The 20,919-nt window shown below is 40.9% G+C and overlaps 1 protein-coding gene across 1 annotated transcript in view; it reads right to left on the bottom strand.

The window, feature by feature from the left end:
• Positions 1-7,504: 7,504 nt before the first annotated feature.
• sorcs3a (sortilin related VPS10 domain containing receptor 3a) overlaps positions 7,505-20,919 on the bottom strand; it is a 221,469-nt gene continuing 208,054 nt past the window's right edge. The window contains exons 23-27 of the mRNA XM_053419434.1: positions 16,036-16,167; positions 15,853-15,952; positions 14,375-14,480; positions 13,405-13,565; positions 7,505-11,326 (exon numbers count right to left, since the gene is read on the bottom strand). Of these exons, the coding sequence (XP_053275409.1) occupies positions 11,268-11,326; positions 13,405-13,565; positions 14,375-14,480; positions 15,853-15,952; positions 16,036-16,167 (558 nt within the window). The 3' untranslated portion in view covers positions 7,505-11,267. The remainder of the gene's footprint in view (positions 11,327-13,404; positions 13,566-14,374; positions 14,481-15,852; positions 15,953-16,035; positions 16,168-20,919) is intronic.

The following is a 20,919-nucleotide window of genomic DNA, read 5'->3' as shown; positions in this document are numbered from 1 at the left end:
TGGTCACTAACAAACTGGGAGACTGGCTGAAAATAAAGCCTTACTGCTCAATTCTGATTTTAATTTAGATCCGATTTTTTTTAAGTAGCTGTTCACATTAACTTTTCAAATTTTGCCAGTATCAAACTCCAATGTGAGCAGATCACGTGTGTTTCTCTCAATTTGCTTTCAAACACAGACCGGTTACGAAATGAACCCTCAGGTTTTGCCTGTAGATATGTGTCAACCCAAGTACTTTGAGGTTTAAATCCTCAATGTCCCTCCACTGACTACCTTCATCTCAGCTGTGAGACCCGCCTGCTCACCTGCCCAAAATTATGAGGAATGTTGATATAGAGCGGCATAAAGGTTGCACTGAATTCCAACAGAGGTCACATGGCTGTTTAGACTGAGGTCCCATTTCATTTTGTGTGAATGTAGTGATAAAGAATTTCAGCAGAAGATTAGAGGTCTGTTACTAAGACACACACACACAAAGGCAGATGGGTGCCGGTGAGATGTTTTGCAGTTTCTCCAACTGGCAGCAAGGTGAATTCAGAACAGGAAACAAAACAGCTAAAGCTCAAAAGACACAGTGAGGCATGCGGGATCTGAGCAGAAGCAGGTAACCCAAGGGAGCTGAACAAGTTGATGGAGTGTGAATGAGGGAGATTACAGGGAACAAATGAGTACAAGAGGTGGAGGTAGCAATTTGCAGATACAGCACATTAGGAGCAGGGCATCTCACAAAGATGGCAAGAAGTAAAGCATCAGCAAACAAGTGAGTAAAATAATTTTCTAAATAAAACAGGAAACCCTTGAGTGGGCCTGGAAGACTTGAAATAGCTCATGGGGAAGATCCTGACATCTTCAAAGATCACTCTCGAGAGCTCATTGTCTCCTTCCAATATTGCGCACAGTCACATTGTGTTCTTCAGATGGTAACTGGTGCAGAGGGAGGTAAGGTTTTCTCTCTGTGAAGCCCAGCTTTGGTGATAGCTGATGAAACTGGCCTTGTTGGTGACAGCATTACCAAAGGTCAGCGTCCCTGCAGTCTGCCTCACTGACTTGGTGTTTGTGGGGCTCCTGGACAAGCAAAGAGCTTTTGATTTCAGTAAGTGTCTCTGATTATGTAATGTCCCCTGCTCTCCAAATGTGATTTGGTGGTAGATTTAAGACATTGATTATTATCAAAACAGAAGCTCAATATGCATGAGCCCTGCCCGATGGCTTGTGGAATCAATCCTGCACTGATAAAACAACATAGATGTCCCCTCTATCATTTTTTCGCAGTTTCAGGAAATAGCTCAAAGTCATAGATTTCCTTCAGATTGAGTTGCTGTAACCAGCTCCATGTTTAATAACTCAACTGTAATTTAAAGCGGTGATTATGGGGAATGGAATTACAATTTATGGGGATAGTCCAAATTAATTTACAGAATTTACAGGCTGTTTGGCTAACCCACACCCTAACCATGTAGTGGTTAACTAGTTGTTGGGTGAATATTGGTGTAACATTAAAATATTCAACAAAGATCAGTTAAATGTTACAAATAACCTGTAAACTCTCAGTCAGTTTTTTATCAATCAGATTATACCTACTTGAACATAAGATGGATTTAAACACAGAGTTCATAAGCTTTTGTTGCAGCCCTGATTGATCGGTCCACATTTTTGAGAGACAGTTAAACAGGCTTGTCAACTGTAACATCTGTAATTGATTTTGAAAATGAACTCAGTTTTACTTAAAAACAGAAACCCGGGAGACTCTGAAGAGCTCAGAGGAAGGCTTTTGACTGTGGAGCAGCTGCTGTTGAGACATGCCATCAAGCACATAACCTCAAATATTCCTTCACTATTGATGGTTTTGAGTTTGACATTGACATTTACGCATTTGTAATACCAGAGCAAAACAACAATCTCTATAATGAAATGTGATGAAAAGCCTCCCTCTGGAGGTACAATAATAAGAAGAGGTAACCTCCCAAAACAATCAGACTGCTCTATGCAGTTAGTGGCTTGGTGGGAGTGGATATGGAAATCAGCAGAATACCTTTAATGGTATTCTCCATGTTCTTACCAGGTCTCAAAGTCAGTATCAAACAAACACACTGTGCTACTTGGACATGTAATACTTTTAATGTTTCAACAAATACTTTGATTTCACAATTACAATTAAAACGTTAAAAAAAATGTAATACTGAAACATACGGTGGCCCTGAGAGCTCAACGAACAGCTACTTAAGAAAACAAATGCAAGTCAAGAAAACACATGCAAGTTGACAAAACACAAGCAAAGTAAGAAAATATCTTCATCAATTTCACAACACATCACATTGCAGAAATGCGCAGCAAATACAAAAAGTGCGGAGCTAATACACAATCGCGCAGCACCGTGCTGCAAATAGAGAAACGCGCTGCAAATGGAAGAGAAACGACAACGGAAGTGTTTCCAGAGGACAGCTAAAAGTGATGGACACTGCTGCCACAGGAGACACAAAAACGTCCAATACATCATACAAATTCAGTTCCAAGTTCTTAGTTTTCTTAAGTTGCTGTTCGTTGAGCTCTCAGGGCCACCGTAGAAACAGAGCTCGAAAATAAATAGTGATAAACAAAAAGTTTGACATTCACACCCAACTTTGACATTCACACCCAACTTTTGACATTCACACCCAACTACACAAAGCCAAAGAACAACGGACCATCTCCTTCAGAAACATAAAAAATATCGACACCACAGATCTCTCCGACCTTATCAGCTCTTACCCCAGCCCTCCCCCAGCATTCTCCCTGGCTGACCTTGTAACTCACTACAATAACTGCCTCGCCTCTTCCCTCATCACCCTGGCCCCCCTGAAAAGTCGCTCAGTCTCATTTACTCACACTGCTCCCTGGTTCACACCGGAGCTCCGCCAGCACAAAGCCACTGGCCGTCGACTGGAGCGACTCTACAAAAAGACTGGACTCACGGTACACAGCCAAATGTACTTGGACCACATTCATCACTACAAGAGAGCCCTCACCACTGCTAAATCTGCATACTATTCCAACCTAATCAACACTGGTACAGGCAACAGCAGAGTCCTCTTCTCAACAGTCAGACACTTACTTCAGCCTCCTAAAACCCTCCCTCCAGACATCTCCACTGATCAGTGCACTGCCTTCCTGGACTTCTTCAGCTCTAAAATCAACACCATTCACCAACAACTGGCCTTATCTTGCACCTCCTCAAACAATCCACCCTGGATGATCACCACTGGCCAACCTCTCATCAGCTCCCTCTCCGACTTCACCCCAGTATCAGAACACACCATCTCGGAACTCATCCATAAAGCCAAAACCACCACCTGTCGATCCTCTTCCCACCTCCCTTGTCAAAGCCTGTCTGCCATCCATTTCCCCATGATTACCAACATAATTAACTCCTCCCTCACCACTGGTACTGTACCCCCCACTCTCAAACCATCACACCTATCCTGAAAAAACTCGGTGCTGACCCAGCTGTCCTTAACCATTACCGGCCCATCTCCAACCTCCCCTTCATCTCCAAAACACTTGAAAGGGTGGTTGCCGCACAATTACAGTCCCACCTTGACACAAACAACCTCCATGAACCCTTCCGATCCGGCTTCCGTCCAAAACACAGCACTGAAACAGCCCTGGTCAAAATCACCAACGACCTCCTCCTTGCAGCTGACTCCGGACTCCTTACAATTCTCATCCTCCTCGACCTCAGCGCAGCATTTGATACCATCTCGCACCCTCTGCTCCTGGACCGCCTGGCTGGCATTGGATTCACTGGCACTGCACTCTCCTGGTTCACATCATACCTCACTGACCGCCAACAATTCGTGCAACTAAGGAACCACAAGTCTGGGTGTTCGGGTGTTTCCCACGGAGTGCCCCAGGGGTCAGTCTTGGGTCCCCTTCTTTTCACCATTTACCTCCTCCCCCTGGGCACAATCCTCCGTCACCATGGGGTCCATTTTCACTGCTACGCCGATGACACTGAGATCTACATCTCCTCTAAACCGACCACTGCTATCCCTCCTACCTCCCTCATCACCTGCCTTGATGACATCCGGAGCTGGATGAGCAGGAACTTCCTAAAGCTAAACGGCAATAAAACTGAGGCCCTGCTCATCGGCTCCAAATCCATCATCCCCAAATCCCAACACACCCCAGCTCCACCCATCATCGTCGACGGATTCCCTGTACCATTCTCCCCCAAAGTCAAGAGCCTCGGCGTCATTCTGGACAGCACCCTTTCATTTGCACCCCATATTCAAAACATCACCCGGACTGCCTTCTTCCACCTCCGCAACATCTCCATACTCCGCCCATCACTGACCCAGTCCAGCACCAAAATCCTGGTCCACTCATTTATCACATCCCGCATCGACTACTGCAATGCCCTCCTCACCGGACTCCCCACCAAACTCATCAACAGACTGCAAATCATTCAGAACTCGGCCGCCCGGATCATCACCTGTACCAAATCATCGGATCACATCACTCCTGTACTCATCCAACTTCAGTGGCCCCCTGTACAATACCGCATAGACTACAAAAACCTTCTCCTCACCTATAAAGCTCTCAACAATCTAGCCCCCACTTACCTCTACGACCTCCTTCAGGAATACACTCCCTCCCGCACCCTCCGCTCATCCTCTTCTGGACTGCTAACCATCCCCACGTCACGCCTCAGTACCATGGGTGCCCGAGCCTTCAGCTGCTCAGCACCCAGGCTCTGGAACTCCCTCCCCCCACACATAAGACATCAGACTCCATCACATCATTCAAGTCTCAACTCAAAACTCACCTGTTCAAACTGGCATACTCTTTATAACTGGCCCCTGTGCACTTCACTATTTTTTATGTTGATGTTCTGTTATAATGTTGTTTTTATCTTTAATGTTTTTATCTTTTATCCTGTACTATTGTATTGTAAGGTGACCTTGGGTGACTTGAAAGGCGCCTCCAAATAAAATGTATTATTATTATTATTATTAAAGTGTGTGACTCTGAAAAGTGGATGACAGGTTTATCTGTGATTCATGCAGATCGACCCTCACATTTCAGAATGCATGTGAACCGCAGATTATTTGCAAAGTTTACATACTAGTGTAAAATACAGTTTCACGCTCCCTGTCCAACAATTGTGTAATATTCATTGCAGAGATTGTGTTAAACCAAAGCATTTGTGTGTGTATTTAAAGCAGTCGGTGGTGAGAGCCATGGCTACTGGAGGAGTGGAAGAATTGGAAAAGCCTCCCACATCATTTAGTGAAATGTTTGGGAGCATTCTGGCTTTCTCATTAAGGACTGATGACGGAAGAAGGTCTGAAACCATTACTTTAGTAGGCATTGTGCCACAACAAATATATTTGTTATTGGAAATGCATCTAGAATGTCCACTAATTTTAAGCAACATCCACATCTGTGGAGGGACTGGGACATAAGACCAGTGGTTCCCACACAATTAACTCATTTTGCAGTGGTAGCACAGAGGCACCTGCACGTAGCTCCCTCTCAATGGTCACATAGCTGAAGACAACTCTATAATGAATGAACAAAGCAGAGCCCGGACTTAGAAATATCGTATTGTTTTATAGGAGGTGTTCATTTGTTTGGTTTTGTTCGTGTGTGTGTGTTTGTGTGTGTGTGGGGGGGGGGATCCTTAAGAAAGATGTGAAACAACAAAGACACAACAAAAACGACTTTTTAATTCACTACTGATCATTTAGTACCTCAAATTAACAAGTTGGTTAAAAATAGTTTACTTTATTTAAACACTGGAATGTTCCAAAAGTGTCTTGGTATAATTGTTCTTTGAAATAGATACGGTATTTTTGTCTGCCTTTATTGCTGATATACCAACCATGATCTGATCAGAGACCGTGACTTTTGTGATCTGATGCACCCCTTTTCTTTAAATGCCTATTGCCTATAAAAGGTGAGGGTCGGTGGATCAGCCAAAAAGTAGGTTTTACTTCCTTTTCACAATTTATTCTAATGGATCTATTTATTATCCATGTTGTTTGACCTGAATCCTTTTCTGGCAATCCTTATTTTATTCTATGCATTAATAGTATTTGTTAATACATTGAGCCACAGATGTGGAAACATCATAAAATCTGTCACAAAATGCAGAATACAATCCAAAACAAATGAATGCTGTTCTACGCTGAATCCAAATGTCGATCTTTACTTTGTCTCTCCCTGACTTCCTTTCTACTGTCCTGTAGTAACAATTTACCAATACAGAATAAATTGTGGAATTAAACCTTTATCTGTATTTGCCACATTAAACCTGCACTCCCCTGTTGCTCTGTATCCCTGTCCTCCACCTGACATACAAGTCTATCAGTAACCTGCACCGAGGTTTTGAGTATGTGTTCAGGATTCTAAGAGCCCTGAAATCCATTGTATCAGGCTCCCAAGGTGAAAGGGAGAGAAAGGGGCCCGAGATTAATTCAAGCCACAATATAATGACTCTGCTCTCAGACTTCCCTGGTGAATAAAGACAAATGCCTTTTGTTTGTGCCAGCTTTGCCATCTTGCAATACTATCTCCAATAATTCCATTGCATGTCTAAGTCTAACATACCATGGCCACAGAATATAGCAAAATAAGAGATGCAAACTGTAATTGTGGGTGGTATTTACTTAATGACAGGGTATTTCTATACTCCAGTGGAAGGAATCCCACGAGGATGGGTGGTAGCAGAGAGCGGGGGCTGGTGGAGCTGTGCTGACAATCCTGTCCTCCCCCCAGAGAAAAGTCATCCAGCATATCTTGCTTTCAATCATCTTGCTTTTGACTGAGTGGACATTGGTATGCAAGATTCTTTTGTAGCCATCAAACCTAAACATGTTACTTCAGGGTGAAAAGATATAAGAATGGATTTGAATGGAACACTGTTTAGCAATCTGTGTCTTTTTCTCCTGTTTTTTACAATAAACAAGATAATATATGTAGTTAGTGTACAGCATACTATGCCATGTTAAATAGTTTAAAGTGGGAGAGACCGTTTGCATCCGGCTCTGACTTGTAATTGTATTTATGTTGTATGTATTTTATTAATTAAGTATTGAGTATTTATGTATTGAGCTCCCAGAGCCACTGTGACAAACTGCTACAGATAAATAACACAACACAATAATCTAATTCAGGTTGTTTATCTGGTGTGACTGCAAGGTAAGCTGAAGGAACTAACCACACACACACACACACAGATACAAACAAACCCAAACTGGTAACATTCCAGTTACTACTTTCTGTAACTTCAGTGGATGGGAGAAATCTGAGATCAATGTGCTGGTGTGGCAGCAAGACAGGAGCAGTGCCCCTTGTGCTTGTGTGCTGCAGACTGGTACTGGCAGAGTAATTTGCAGCGGACATCATCTTCCCTGCCCCGTTCACTTCAGAAGAATTTCATCACCCGGAGAATGAATGCGTTGATGTACAAAAATACATTTATTCGAAACAATTTCAAAATGACAGTTTCTTTACCGTAGAAATATCGAAATAAAGATGAAATAGAACATTACAGATCATGCATGCATTGTAGATTTTTGTGCACTGAAGAACATTACAATGCTTTTGCCTTCTGAAATATCACAAACACAAGAATCTCTTATTTGTCAAGTATGGATTCCCTCAGAGGTCTGGATCGAACAGTGTAAGGTGGCGTTTGAGTTATCAGATGAGTTAGCCGTTTCCAGTGACCAGGGTGGTGATTGGATGAACAATTAGGAAGTAAACACCAGGAAATTACCCAAAACACTAAGGTTTCTTTCACTGGTGACAGTTCCATATTTGTCTGTGCAGATCCAAAGCTCAACATTTTCAGCCGTCATTCTTTACTTTCTTTACAGACTTTTAAGGAGCTCCAAACTCTTACCCGGCAACAGCTTCTACGCGGTGTTATGGCCTGGTTATGAACCAGTGTAGTCATCATACATTCTTCACAAATCCAAAGGGTCCATGAGGCAAGAAAGAAAATGCGCTACAAGTATGATTAGAGATGTGGGCAGTGCAAACTTTTTTATATCTCATTTTCTGTTCCCCCTAATCCTGTTTTGCTATTAAGAATCAGAACAAAGTGACACCATCAAAGCCCCCAGCCAAGCAACATCCAGCCAAGTAAACAACCCTTTGCTTATGACATGTGTTGAATACAACAAAGATATGAAACAATCTATGTTCAGTGTGTGTCTGCCTGCAGTAACAAGGCTTGGCTTGGCTGTTTGCTTTGAGATGAGAGCACTCTGTTTGAGGTAATGCATATGTGATGTGGCAGCCCACTCGCTTCTCCTGCAACTGCTGTGGACTTACATTTTGAAAAAGCATTGTGGGAAGGTTTCTGCACAGCATGCCGTTCAGCGCGGCTGTCCCACTATCCAGCTTCCTCTGATTACCATTATTTTTAATACCAGGAGGTCGACACAAGTCGACTTCCACCTCGTAGGACTGGAGAAACCAACACTGATGGAGAGGTGCATGCTGGGAGGACACCACTCCCTCACTTTAAATTAAATGCAAAATAGTAAGTGTTGCTGTGGAAGTGGCCTGATGGCCGTAGGGAGAGTGGGTTAAAAATATCAGCCCATCTCAGTTGTCCTGTATGTGCTCTGTTTGTGCACTGCCAGACATTATCATAAACCGTTTCAGTCTTTCTACTTATTCTCATTCAGTTGACAATATTGTCAACTGAATGAGAATATTTGTGAGTCGGCGTGAAAGCTGTGGCGGATGGAGCACTGTAAATAATCACGACACTCACAGCAGCAAACAAAAATGTAGAAAGCCACAATGAGATGTATGAAGCAAATACCCCAAGAACCTGAGCAAACAGAAAGAGCTTATTCCAAACCAGTGTTATATTCATTTGTGAACAAAATAATGAGCTGTCAAATTTGAAGCATGATTTTTTTTTTATATTCTATGGTCATTTGAATATAACATTCAACAATGCAGGATCCTCTAAAATACCAATAGGCCTACCAAGGGTTTGATTTAATAAAATGAAGTTAAATGTCTTACAAGTATCTACGTGTATAAATAACTAAAACTTGTTATTCAAATTTTGACGTGTAATCATATTTTGTTAGCTGCTGACAATTACGCCGTTTCCATGGAGGAAAAAAAGTGGCCAGTGCCGGCTGCTAATTTTGATAACATTGCCTAATGTTTCTTCAAACACTTGCTAGATAATAGACAAAAGCTGTATTTAGACTGTCTGTTCACATAACACATAAACTTCACCTGAGGCTCATTGGAAACCAAAGCACTGGACAAGCGAGCGAGCAAAGAAAGGATCGCGGAAGTCACAAAGCTTTGTTTTGAAGAGGTTAGATGTCTGCACAAACTTTCAGGACAGTCCTTACAGTCACTGTCAAGACATTTCAATCAAAGACATCTTTTGTGACCTGACAGGTGGTGCTAGGTGGTATCACAGGATCATCCAAAGTTTGAATTTGTCCCTTGGATACTGTACAGGTCAAAATCCATCTAAATGGTGTTGAGATATTATAGCAGGATCAATGACTGTGCACAAAGACGCTCAGCAAGTCTACACCTCTTTCCAATGAAGTATGCCAAAATATCTTAAATATGGACGTTGCCATCTTGGATCAATGAGTGCAGCTGTGATATTGAGGTCCAGTCATGACACTGGTTCAAGCTATCACGAGGAATTCAAAGCATTACAACTAAACTTATTAATAACAGGACCACTTGAATATATATATATAGATAATATAGAATATATAGATAATAATAACCTATAATGACAAAAAACATCTTTGGAAAAACATATTTGGTATCTACATTTATCTTTTGTGTGACCCATCTGCTAACATGCATGGGGTGGGGCTTATGACCTGCACTGTAGCCATCGAGGGGCGATCAAGATGTTTTGGCTTCACTTCAGGGAGCTGTCCTGTTATTGATCTTTATATAAAGTCACAGGTCTGGACCAAAGTGACGACTCATTGGCTAAAAAGAGAAATTATTAGAGGATTCGAAAAAGAGCATCAGCTTTGTAAAATTGGTCCTATTGCCGAACAGAAACCAAATCCCAAATGGCAGCAGGTACAAGAACCCAACACTAGGCTTACTGGTATTTTAGAGGATGTAAATTTCAATTATAATGTCACATTTTTTATTGTGACCTTTTTCCTAACATGTGAGTCTTGTGAATGTGATCACTGGTAGCCACAGTATAATAACGTCTTCATTGTATTTGAGCTTTTGTTCTGAAGCCTAACCACAGAACTCTAACAGCCAATTACTCATGGAAAAACTGTAATGCACTGATGCTGATGGCAGATGATGTTTGGTTCACATAGTTCAGACTCAATGACTTCACCAGACTTTAAAGTAATCGTTGTAATATGCTTGAATATCTATAAGTATAAGTCTATATGTCTAATGAAAATATAAACATATTGAACATGATCATGTTCACATTGATCCTTTTCATTTAATTTCCACCAAAATGGAAGGAAGTTAAATCTGCAATATGCCAATACAGCTCTGCTGCATGGACCTGTATTAACAGAGAAACGCTTTGTACTAGATACATACCGCCAAACAGTAAATGAAGAAAATAAGAGCAGAACTGAAATCGAGGCAAAACCGACTGGGCTCTTTTGATGAATGTTTAGAAAATAACTATTTACAACACTTGCCCTATCTACAACACAGAAACCGTATCCTCAGTAAGAACATGCACAAGTCAAGGACCTTAGCAAAACAAAGTTGATTTTCTTTAAGTAATGTTTGACTTTTTTACCACACTTTCAAAAAAGGACCATCGTAACATCTCCTGTCATTGCCATGGTACTCAGACTATGAGCATGTAGAAAGTAATAATATATACATTTAACAGATGATAATATTGTACATTTCAATAATATTCTCTGTTGGACTGAAGACTATATATAAGCAGAAATTATTTTTAAAGGCAAACTTCTTAGGAAATGTACATATCCTTTCATAGGTGTCGATCAAAGATATTTCACTCTGCAAATGAATTTCGTTCTGTAGCTTATACATCCACAAAACTGAATACGTTTTGCCAGTAATTACAATAATCTCATTGAGGAAATTGACATTTGCTGCATGGATGTTGTTGAACGAGACATCCATGCATGTCTGTATAAATGAGGTCCCTTAGAAAACTATTAACATCGGCTGTGTTGAATTACAAAACAGAAAAAGAGAACCCCGACACGGTAATACTTTGCTTTGTACATGGACCAACGTGTTCTCCGGCCTTACACGCTCGTACAGTTTGGAATCTCCCTTGTGCTCTCGCAGGCGTTTCCAACTCCCCCTGAAACAAAAGAAGAAGAAGAACAAGCCAAGAACAAAGATGGTTAGTTCAGCGCTGTCACTTTATGGCTGTAAAACAAACAGCCTCTTTGATAGTGACACATTGCGTTGATTACTGAATTCCAAATGAGCTGTATAATCAAAGGCTCTGAAGCCATCAAGAAGCATGGGCATAATTAAGTGACCCATTATAAAAAATTGTCTTTGATAACTTATAATTTAATGAAGGACAGTTGTGAAATTCATGATTAATGAACTTCATGTCACTGAGACATGAGAGAGCAGCTTTGTTGTATATGAGTTGAATCAGAGATCAATGTATAGAGTACATTTAGGAAAACACCACTGATTTGGGAGGTTACTGATAAAGATTTCTGTTCACCTTGTGAGGCCAGTTATGTAATATTTGAAGTGGCTCTAGAAAAGCATCCTAAGTTTGAAAAATTTGCCCTGATGATGTCATTAGGTGTTTAAAATGTCATGTGGGTTATCGCAGCTTGGGATTGGATACTGCACATTTATGACAGGAAGCCTGGAGTAAGAATTTCAATGAAGATGTCCTTTTAACCAATTGGAGGGTCTAAAGAAAAACATCACTGAGTTGCATAAATGTGGTATCCAGTGACATCCATGTTAAGGACTAACCCTCAGGAGATCTCCTGCACTGACCAGTCTTTTTTGCCTCTTGTGAACCCCTTCAATATAATAAACATTCTAGGACCACAAGTAAAACATTTATTTATAAAATGTCAATTTCCCAAATACCACGATTACATCTTCAGATTGCTTTGTTTGAACAACAATCTTAAAGCCAAAGAGCAAGATATCCACAGTTTCAAAGTTAGAATCCAGGTTATATGTGACCTTTGTTTGGCTTCAACAATATATTCATATTTTGGGTATTTTTCTGTCACTCCATATCGATCAGTCGGCTTATCTTTCAAGCACTCGGGCCTTTGGTAGATAAACATCTACCTGAGAACCGCTGAGCGTATATCTCTTGTTAAGTCATGTTTGCATCCAGTGTTACTGTTACACATTGTATATAGTTTTTGATCAGTGGCTGTTTTCAGGATTTACATTCATGCCAACAGAACAGGAACGGACCCATCAAGATATTGCTCCAAAGTGCTTATCTCGTTAAACACCCCCAGCATGATACTTTTAGTTTTGAATGGAAATAATAACCAAATTCAATGTGATCCTCTTCTTCTAGTGCTTTTTTATTGAATTCATTATTTCTCATGATGTAGAAATATGTTCATTGGATTTCATGATTCAACTTTACTTAATAAATAACTTCTCAGTAGAGAAATAATTATTACCTTCGCTTCTAATCTATACAAAACCTCAGCTCATTGTATACATTTTTCAATTTCTCTCCAGTTCTGAATTTCAAAACCCATTTAATGCTGGGAGCCTGCAGGAGCCTCTTCGGCTGCTTGGTTAAACCATCACAGAAAAAAAATCAAGTCCAGGGAATGCACTTGCCAACCTGTGCCGTTTTCTGTTGGTAATACTGTAGAGTAGACAGGGTGAGGGTTGGCAGAATTTACCCAGTAGGCCACTGACAACCTATTTGCTTTCATGGTGGCCTGAAGTATTCTTTCCAAATAAGTCCTATTGTGACCAAACAGACAAGTGATTAATGCTGCTCTCTTCAGGCTCCTGCTGGGCTTTGGAATCTCAAGGCTGCATTCTTAAACATGTTGCTTTTATTAATTATTCATATTCCTCAGCACTGCAGGCCTTGCAGGAATCTATTCTTTACTATGTTAAATCTCTTCCAACAGTGTCTCTACTCTGTGTCTGCCTCTGCCTCTTCAATGAATGATAAAAAAAAAAACTGTCTATTTGAGCCATAATTCAAATTCATTATTTTAAATATGCCTGAGGACTGAATTTGCACACAATTATTCTGTACATGCAGCAGGATGACTTTTATCTCCAATACAAACCCGAAATCATCAGGAGAACAAAATCAATTTCAAGGATCTGCCTATGCCACTGATAGTAATGAGAGCAGATAAACATTTAGATTATACCTAATTTGCTATCATTATGGATCGCTTCACTTACTTTTGACCCTGGCATCCAGTTCCTTCTCCATGAGTTCTTTGGAAGTGGGGAACTCACTCAGGGTGATTTTTGGCGTGCTGTCGCCCTGGCCCACTGAACCAATCATCTCCTGCTCCTTCTCCTGGTTCACCTCAGCATATATGTTGATCCAAGGTATTTTTCTTAAGATTTGCAAAAGAAGAGATTGCCAAATGAGCCTCAGATCAATGTGAGACCCTGAAATGCATCCTTTCTTTCTCAGGGTTAAATAACTAACATTTTGCTTTCACCACACGGAAATAAGTAACTTTAAGAAGACCAACATTTGTTAAAGACACACTCATGCATTTCACAATTAAACTCAGAGGAAATTCTTCTGTTGCTGGATGCTGATAGTTGCGTCCCAACTTTAAAATGTGTGGGCACTATTCTGTAATTATACCCCAGTTAATAATTTATGGGCAAATTACAGAAATATTGGCATCTGCATTTACAACACCTAATATACATCTTTATTTAGTCACTTACCAATTTATTTCCAATTACTATTCATTTTGGTTATTAATTGCTTTGTTTTGTCAACTGTAAGGCTTTTTGAAAAATGCATCCTCTTCAGACTAATGGGAGAAAAATGTGTATCCATAATTAATGACAGCTTTTCCATTTCCCTCAGACTTTTCAAGAGAATCATTTCAAGTATGAATAATTTATTCAGCAAATATCGGGCAAGGAACAGCAAGCGCATATTAAACCATTTAATGGTCCTTTTTACCGCTGACTGGAGTGCGCGGCGAGCACACGCACTGGAATCCAACAAGAAGTACATCTACATGCTTTAGTGGGACTCATCCAGTACCATTTTAACACAGGACTGTAATTGATTGGGACAGACTGTGCTCATCTGGTATCATCAATAATGGAGAAGATGGTAATAGATATATGGCCGTGCTCGATGTGCAGCAGGTGGAAGTAATCGCAAAGATAAAGATACCTCTTGAATTTGTAGATGAGGAACACTGCTAGGCCCAGGAACACGACCGAGAGGAGCATGAGCATCGCTGAGCTGCTGTGTCTGGGGCTGGAGTCCACCAAGGGTGCTGTGGGGCAGGAGGAGAGCCCAGTCAACATTCTGTTGTTGTTACATGTGCTCCGCTGTTGTTAGGTTAAATGTTAAACATTAACATTCACGTGTCCAAAATAAAATGATGCAACATAAAATGTGATAAAAAAAGAAGGAGGGGTCTGAACACCTTTTGGATGCACAGGATATAAATGTGGACATATGCATGAGGAGATGATGCTCAAATCACAGTTTGTACTGCTGGTCAAAGATTGGGACTCCATCAGGTAGCTTGAATGTTTCAAGTGGATTTGAAATGGTTAAATACGTTTACATTTGTCTAAAAACAAAGAGCCCAACCAAACGGCCACTTAGTCCGATTAATGTCACAGCTTGTGGTTTTGCTCACAAGGCATCTGACTCGAATTCTCCTCATTATTATGAGGAGTGCATTAATGTCTGTCACTGCAGGGAAATTACAGAGTAAGTTTTAAAGCTACTGCCGAGCCGTTCTGCTCAGAGATGGAGGCATGTGTGCGCCTGACCTTTATCAAAGCAGCTTGAAGACTCTTTATACCTTTCCTTCGAGGTGAAATATAAAGAGGGATCCAGCTGGATACACATCCAGTGTCAGTAGAGTGCAGCAAGCCACAGAACACACAGAGCTGCACACGCCAGACCGATAATACCAAACACTTTGAGAAACAGACAACTCATGGCTGTGTGCCTCCAGAGACTTTGTGTCTAATGAAACCAGTCGAGCAATGGAAACAATGTAAGATCTGTCCAGCAATGGGGCACTGAAGTCGCTCAGGACTGCCACGGCCTGAGCCAGTAAAAAACTGTCGAACAGCCACATTATTTACAATCAATGTGGCTCCATGAATCCAGCATTGATTTGGTACTTATAACAGCAATTTGTTTTTTGGCAGGAGGATCTTAAATGTCATACCCGCCTCGCCATCTCTACGAGTTAGGAACTGAAATCTGTTGTCGACTGCTGAAGCTAATCTCAATTCTGCTCCTGCCCTCAAAATGTACAGTGTTCTTTCTCAAGGACTAAATAATCAACATAATTATACTCAGTGTAACACTCATTTTGTGGTTGGATGGCTGTAAAAGAAATGGAACAGATGTTCAGTTTTTGATGGCGTGCATAAAAGATCCCTCGTCTCAAGGAGCTCCACTCAAAATCAAACCCCTCCCATGCTCCCCTGTGTTCCGCTGCCTCGGATGGCGGCAGACTGATAGGAATTTTAATCGGTGGACCGAAGAAAAATTATTGTTGTCAAAACACAGCTCTGTTTCTTGGCATTTCGAAAATGAAAAACAGGCAAATTAATTACACGTGCACGTTACATTATGGTTGATAAATAAATGTCATTGCTGTGATAGCGAATGTTTCTTACCCAGCGTTAACTGTGTGTTGTACACAATCACCCTCACTCCAGGCTTGAGCTCGAACTCCACCAAGTTTTGGTTCAGTGCACTTACAATAACATCAGACGCCTGTTAAAACAGACAGAATAATAAGTGTTTTAAAAGCTTTTTTGATGATTTGTCACGCAGAATCAACTCATAGTCTCACGCACCTGCTCCAGCCCGTCCTCACTCTTTTTCTTGCCCTCTGATTGGTTCTTGTGAGGTAACAGGAAGAGCTCGGCAGCTGTTGGAACTCCCGGGAACACGGCTACCAAGAGCTGCTCCTCCGGGAAGTCGGACACCTGCAGCAAGGCAGAAACAGGCTTCATTAGCGGTCACGCTCTGACAGGTGATGGATACCATTAGTTTCATGAATTACAGATGTATGACTTTGGACGCACAAATAAAAAAATCACATGTGTACCAGTTGACACACACATCCAGTGACTTATTTGCAAAATAACAGATTTCCTCCACATCAATACTTCCCTCATTTGAATTATAATCTAATATGAATTTGGCCAGCTCCGGCATTGTTCTATACTAATTAGCCCAAAATATTGGTATTATCTGTTGCAAAGACTCCCCTCCATTCCTTTTGTACTTCTGTCCTAATCGTTTTAAGTTGGTCCACAACTCGGCTGCAAGCTTCCTTTGTGACACACAGTCCATCGCCTTTCAGCACTTGCACTTCCAGTTAAATACCATAACCATAACTCTCACGCAAGATACAGCTACCTGCCTGCCAAGTCCCCGATGGTTGCTAAGTGGTCACATAAACCTAGCACTTAAATCTAGAAAAAGAGAAAAAGATGGTTCACATGTCAGTGGTGATTTTCAAGTTGCCGAATTACGTATACCTTCTTCCAATCCTTGATGGGTTATGAGTGTATGTATGTGTAATTCTGTTTTAACTGAAAAGGGAATATACTTTTTGTTAAAAATCAAAACATTCCTAACTTTTTGTGTTAGTTTATAAAAGATCAAACTGTGGTTAGAATAAACTGACATTGTAATCATGCTTACATCACGTTACCTGTGGCTGGTTTGACATGCAAAAGTTGATTATTGCAGTTAAACTGAATCAACTACAAGTTCATGCATCAGTATTTTAAAGTGGTAACGTTCAGGAAGAATGACTATGATTATGCCTCTGTAATCTGGTTGTGGATAACGACTGTTTAAAGACATGAAACAGTCCAAATCCTTTGAGATAAGTGTCAGTAAATACAATAAATCAGCCAAATATGAAATGAACCTGAGTTGTATTTATCTTACTGGAAGCAGCAGTCCACTTGCTGTGTCTGATTATTAAAAGAAGACGAAGAGAAAGACACCAAAGCAAAACAGACTGAGTCTCTTCATTGGTCTGTTCCAATTTTCAGATACAATGAACCAAGCCAGTTTATGTGATAAGTGCAGCTTGTCTTTGGACGTCAGTTGAGTAGGTGGCCTTTTCATTTTAGCGCCACACACATTTGCATACAGACTACTGGCCATATAAAGCCTATACCACCTTCCCATTTGATTTAAGTGGTGAGATTGCAGGTAATCTTGGGTGAATTAACGCCAGGGCTGTGGTCGAATAGAGTATCTGAATGGAAGACATGATAAGAGCTGGTTGAATTGTCTAAAAGCAAGAAGGAGTGGACTTTCAATGCTTCCTATTTTATCTCCTTTAGCAGATACTGGACCATCCTTTACAGCAGGAAAGGAGATAATGCCATCAGACAATTCCTTGTTATAGTTCCCCATAGAGCATAGTTGCCTAAAAGTCCATAAACCACATCATCACAAAATCCATTATTGCCTTGTTAAACTGTTATCTTAAGAAAGCCTTGAAATAATCGTCTTTAAATTTTGCACAAATTCTCACTTAGAGGAACTGATTAGACCTGGATGGTCAAAGGTCACAGGGGCCTCACAAGACATGTTTTTGGCCTCTTGAACTAGATATCTAATATTTTAAAATATACTTTATTGTTACTCCCTATGAGAAGGTAAGGGTTACATTTCCCACTCTGCATGAACTGAAAACATCCTTTCTTGAATAGTAAGTGTAGGATGCTGCATTTGTCATTGTACTCGTTGTGTTATACAGTGCCTTGCATAAGTATTCACCCCCTTTGGACTTTTCTACATTTTGTCATGGTATAACCACAGATTAAAATTTATTTCATCGTGAGTTTATGTAATGGACCAACACAAAATAGTGCATCATTTGGAAGTGGAGGGAAATATTACATGGATTTCACAATTATTTAGAAATAAAAATCTGAAAAGTGTTGAGTGCATATGTATTCACCCCCTTTACTGTGAAACCCCTAACAAAGATCTGGTGCGACCAATTGCATTCACAAGTCACATTTGCAAGTCACATAATTAGTAAATAGGGTCCACCTGTCTGCAATTTAATCTCAGTATAAATACACCTGTTCTGTGACGGACTCAGAGTTTGTTGGAGATCAAACAACAAACAGCATCATGAAGACCAAGGAGCTCACCAAACAGGTCAGGGATAAAGGTGTGGAGAAATATGAAGCAGGGTTAGGTTATAAAAAAATATCCAGAGCTTTGATCATCTCTATGAGCACCATAAAATCCATCATAAGAAAATGGAAAGAATATGGCACAACCGCAAACCTACCAAGAGGAGGCCGTCCACCCAAACTGAAGAGTCGGACAAGGAGAAAATTAATCAGAGAAGCAACCAGGAGGCCCATGGTTACTCTGGAGGAGTTGCAGAGATCCACAGCTGAGGTGGGAGAATCTGTCCACAGGACAACTTTTAGTCGTCTACTCCACAAATCTGGCCTTTATGGAAGAGTGGCAAGAAGAAAGCCATTGTTGAAAGGGATCCATAAAAAATCCCGTTTGGAGTTTGCCAGAAGCCATGTGGGAGACACAGCAAACATGTGGAAGAAGGTGCTCTGGTCAGATGAGACCAAAATTGAACTTTTTGGCCTCAATGCAAAACGCTATGTGTGGCGAAAACCCAACACTGCCCATCACCCTGAGCACACCATCCCAACAGTGAAACATGGTGGTGGTAGCATCATGCTGTGGGGATGCTTCTCTTCAGCAGGTACAGGGAAACTGGTCAGAATAGAGGGAAAGATGGATGGAGCCAAATACAGGGAAATCCTTGAAGAAAATCTGATGCAGTCTGCAAAAGACTTGAGACTGGGGCGGAGGTTCATCTTCCAGCAGGACAATGACCCTAAACATACAGCCAGAGCTACAAAGGAATGGTTTGGATTAAAGAATGTTAATGTCTTAAAATGGCCCAGTCAAAGCTCAGACCTCAATCCAATAGAGAATCTATGGCAAGACTTGAAGATTGCGGTTCACAGACGGTCTCCATCCAATCTGACTGAGCTTCATCTTTTTTGCCAAGAAGAATGGACAAACCTTTCCATCTCTAGATGTGCAAAGCTGGTAGAGACATACCCCAAAAGACTTGCAGCTGTAATTGCAGCGAAAGGGGGTTCTACCAAGTATTGACACAGGGGGGTGAATACTTATGCACCCAACAGATGTCAACTTTTTTGTTCTCATTATTGTTTGTGTCACAATAAAATTTATTTTGCACCTCCAAAGTACTATGCATGTTTTGTTGATCAAACGGGAAAAAGTTTATTTAAGTCTATTTGAATTCCAGTTAGTAACAGTACATAATGGGAAAAAGTCCAAGGGGGGTGAATACTTATGCAAGGCACTGTAAATAAAGATGGTTTGAAGAGAAGCCTGGTGGATGTGCAGTCTGATTCCCTTAGCACCTCAGTCTTCTGTTGTCATTCTGCAGATGCTTATACAACATTCTACATCCATATTTTCTGTGTTATATAAAGCCTGCGCTACTCTCCGCAATGCCCCAGCTAAACACGATAGCTGCACAGCAATGTGATTTGAAGCAGAGCATGAAGGGCATCCCCACCCATGGAAAGTGAGACAGGTTCTAGCCACTGAGTAAACAACATGGGAGCAATGATTAGTTGTTTTTGCTTCCAGTAGTTGGTTGGGATTGGATTGAGCACTGCTGTGTGGATAACTGTGCAATTTGGGGCATACGTCGAGATATATATAGAGTCCTCCGAGAGAATGACGCCTCATTAAATTGATGCTCTGCCGGCTTCTCTTCTCGTAAAAAGGAAAATTGCACATTAGCACCTAGAAAATGTCAGTTCATGGCAGAATTTCTCTAAATCAAATTTAGTTAATCAACATTAGGAATTGCGGCTTACATATGCGAGTACAAAGGATTTTAATGCTTTAGGTTGGACCATGCTCAGTCATAAACAAAGCAAGTCACCATTAATAACCTTAAACAAGAAGCTTGAACATCAAATTTAGGTAAAGTATTAAATGAAGGCAGGCATGGAAATATTCTTGCTACTGAATGTCAAAATCCGGACTACCTTCAGGCAAATAGCTGTTTTTCACTTGAAACAAATAAAGAAAAAGCACTTGGTGAATGTTTTCTGGCTTCATCTCATTTTTCAAAGCTCATTTTTCTTTTGATAAACAAGGGGGAAGCACAGCAAATGCTTCTGTTTTTGTTTTCAGAAAAGCCTATAGTCTTTTTTTTAAACAAGCAAAGGACTCAGGGCCTGTGTGGTGATCATTCTTCATTTTTAGAGCCTGTGATATTTTTATTTTTTTCTCTGTGGCCCGGGTGGACAATGGAGTGGGTAGAGCCAAAGCACATCAATTATCAAGCACAGGAATTGCTATTTGAGTACCAAAGTAGTGGACAAATGATAGCCATGGGCATGACTTGCAATGAGAAGGGGTGGTGGTGGTGGGGGAGATGGAGTGAATAGGTTGGCAGCAGAGGCAATGGGGTCTGAAAAAAGAAAATCAATGCACTCAGACCATGTTTGTTCTCATCGCAGTCAGTCATTAGTTTACAAAGCTGACTGGAACGCTCCCCTATGATGCTCTGCAAATTTACTGCTGGATAAAAAATAATCTGATTGAGACAAGTGAGGCTATGTGAGTTACCTGTTCCAAGTTCATTTGAGGGAATACTATTTGAAGAAGATAGGCAGAGA

The sequence above is a fragment of the Pleuronectes platessa genome, chromosome 3 (genome assembly GCF_947347685.1).
Source record: "Pleuronectes platessa chromosome 3, fPlePla1.1, whole genome shotgun sequence".
NCBI classification, from domain to species: Eukaryota; Metazoa; Chordata; class Actinopteri; order Pleuronectiformes; family Pleuronectidae; genus Pleuronectes; species Pleuronectes platessa.
Note: the sequence above shows the minus strand (reverse complement) of the source record. Positions and strands in the feature narration are given on the sequence as shown.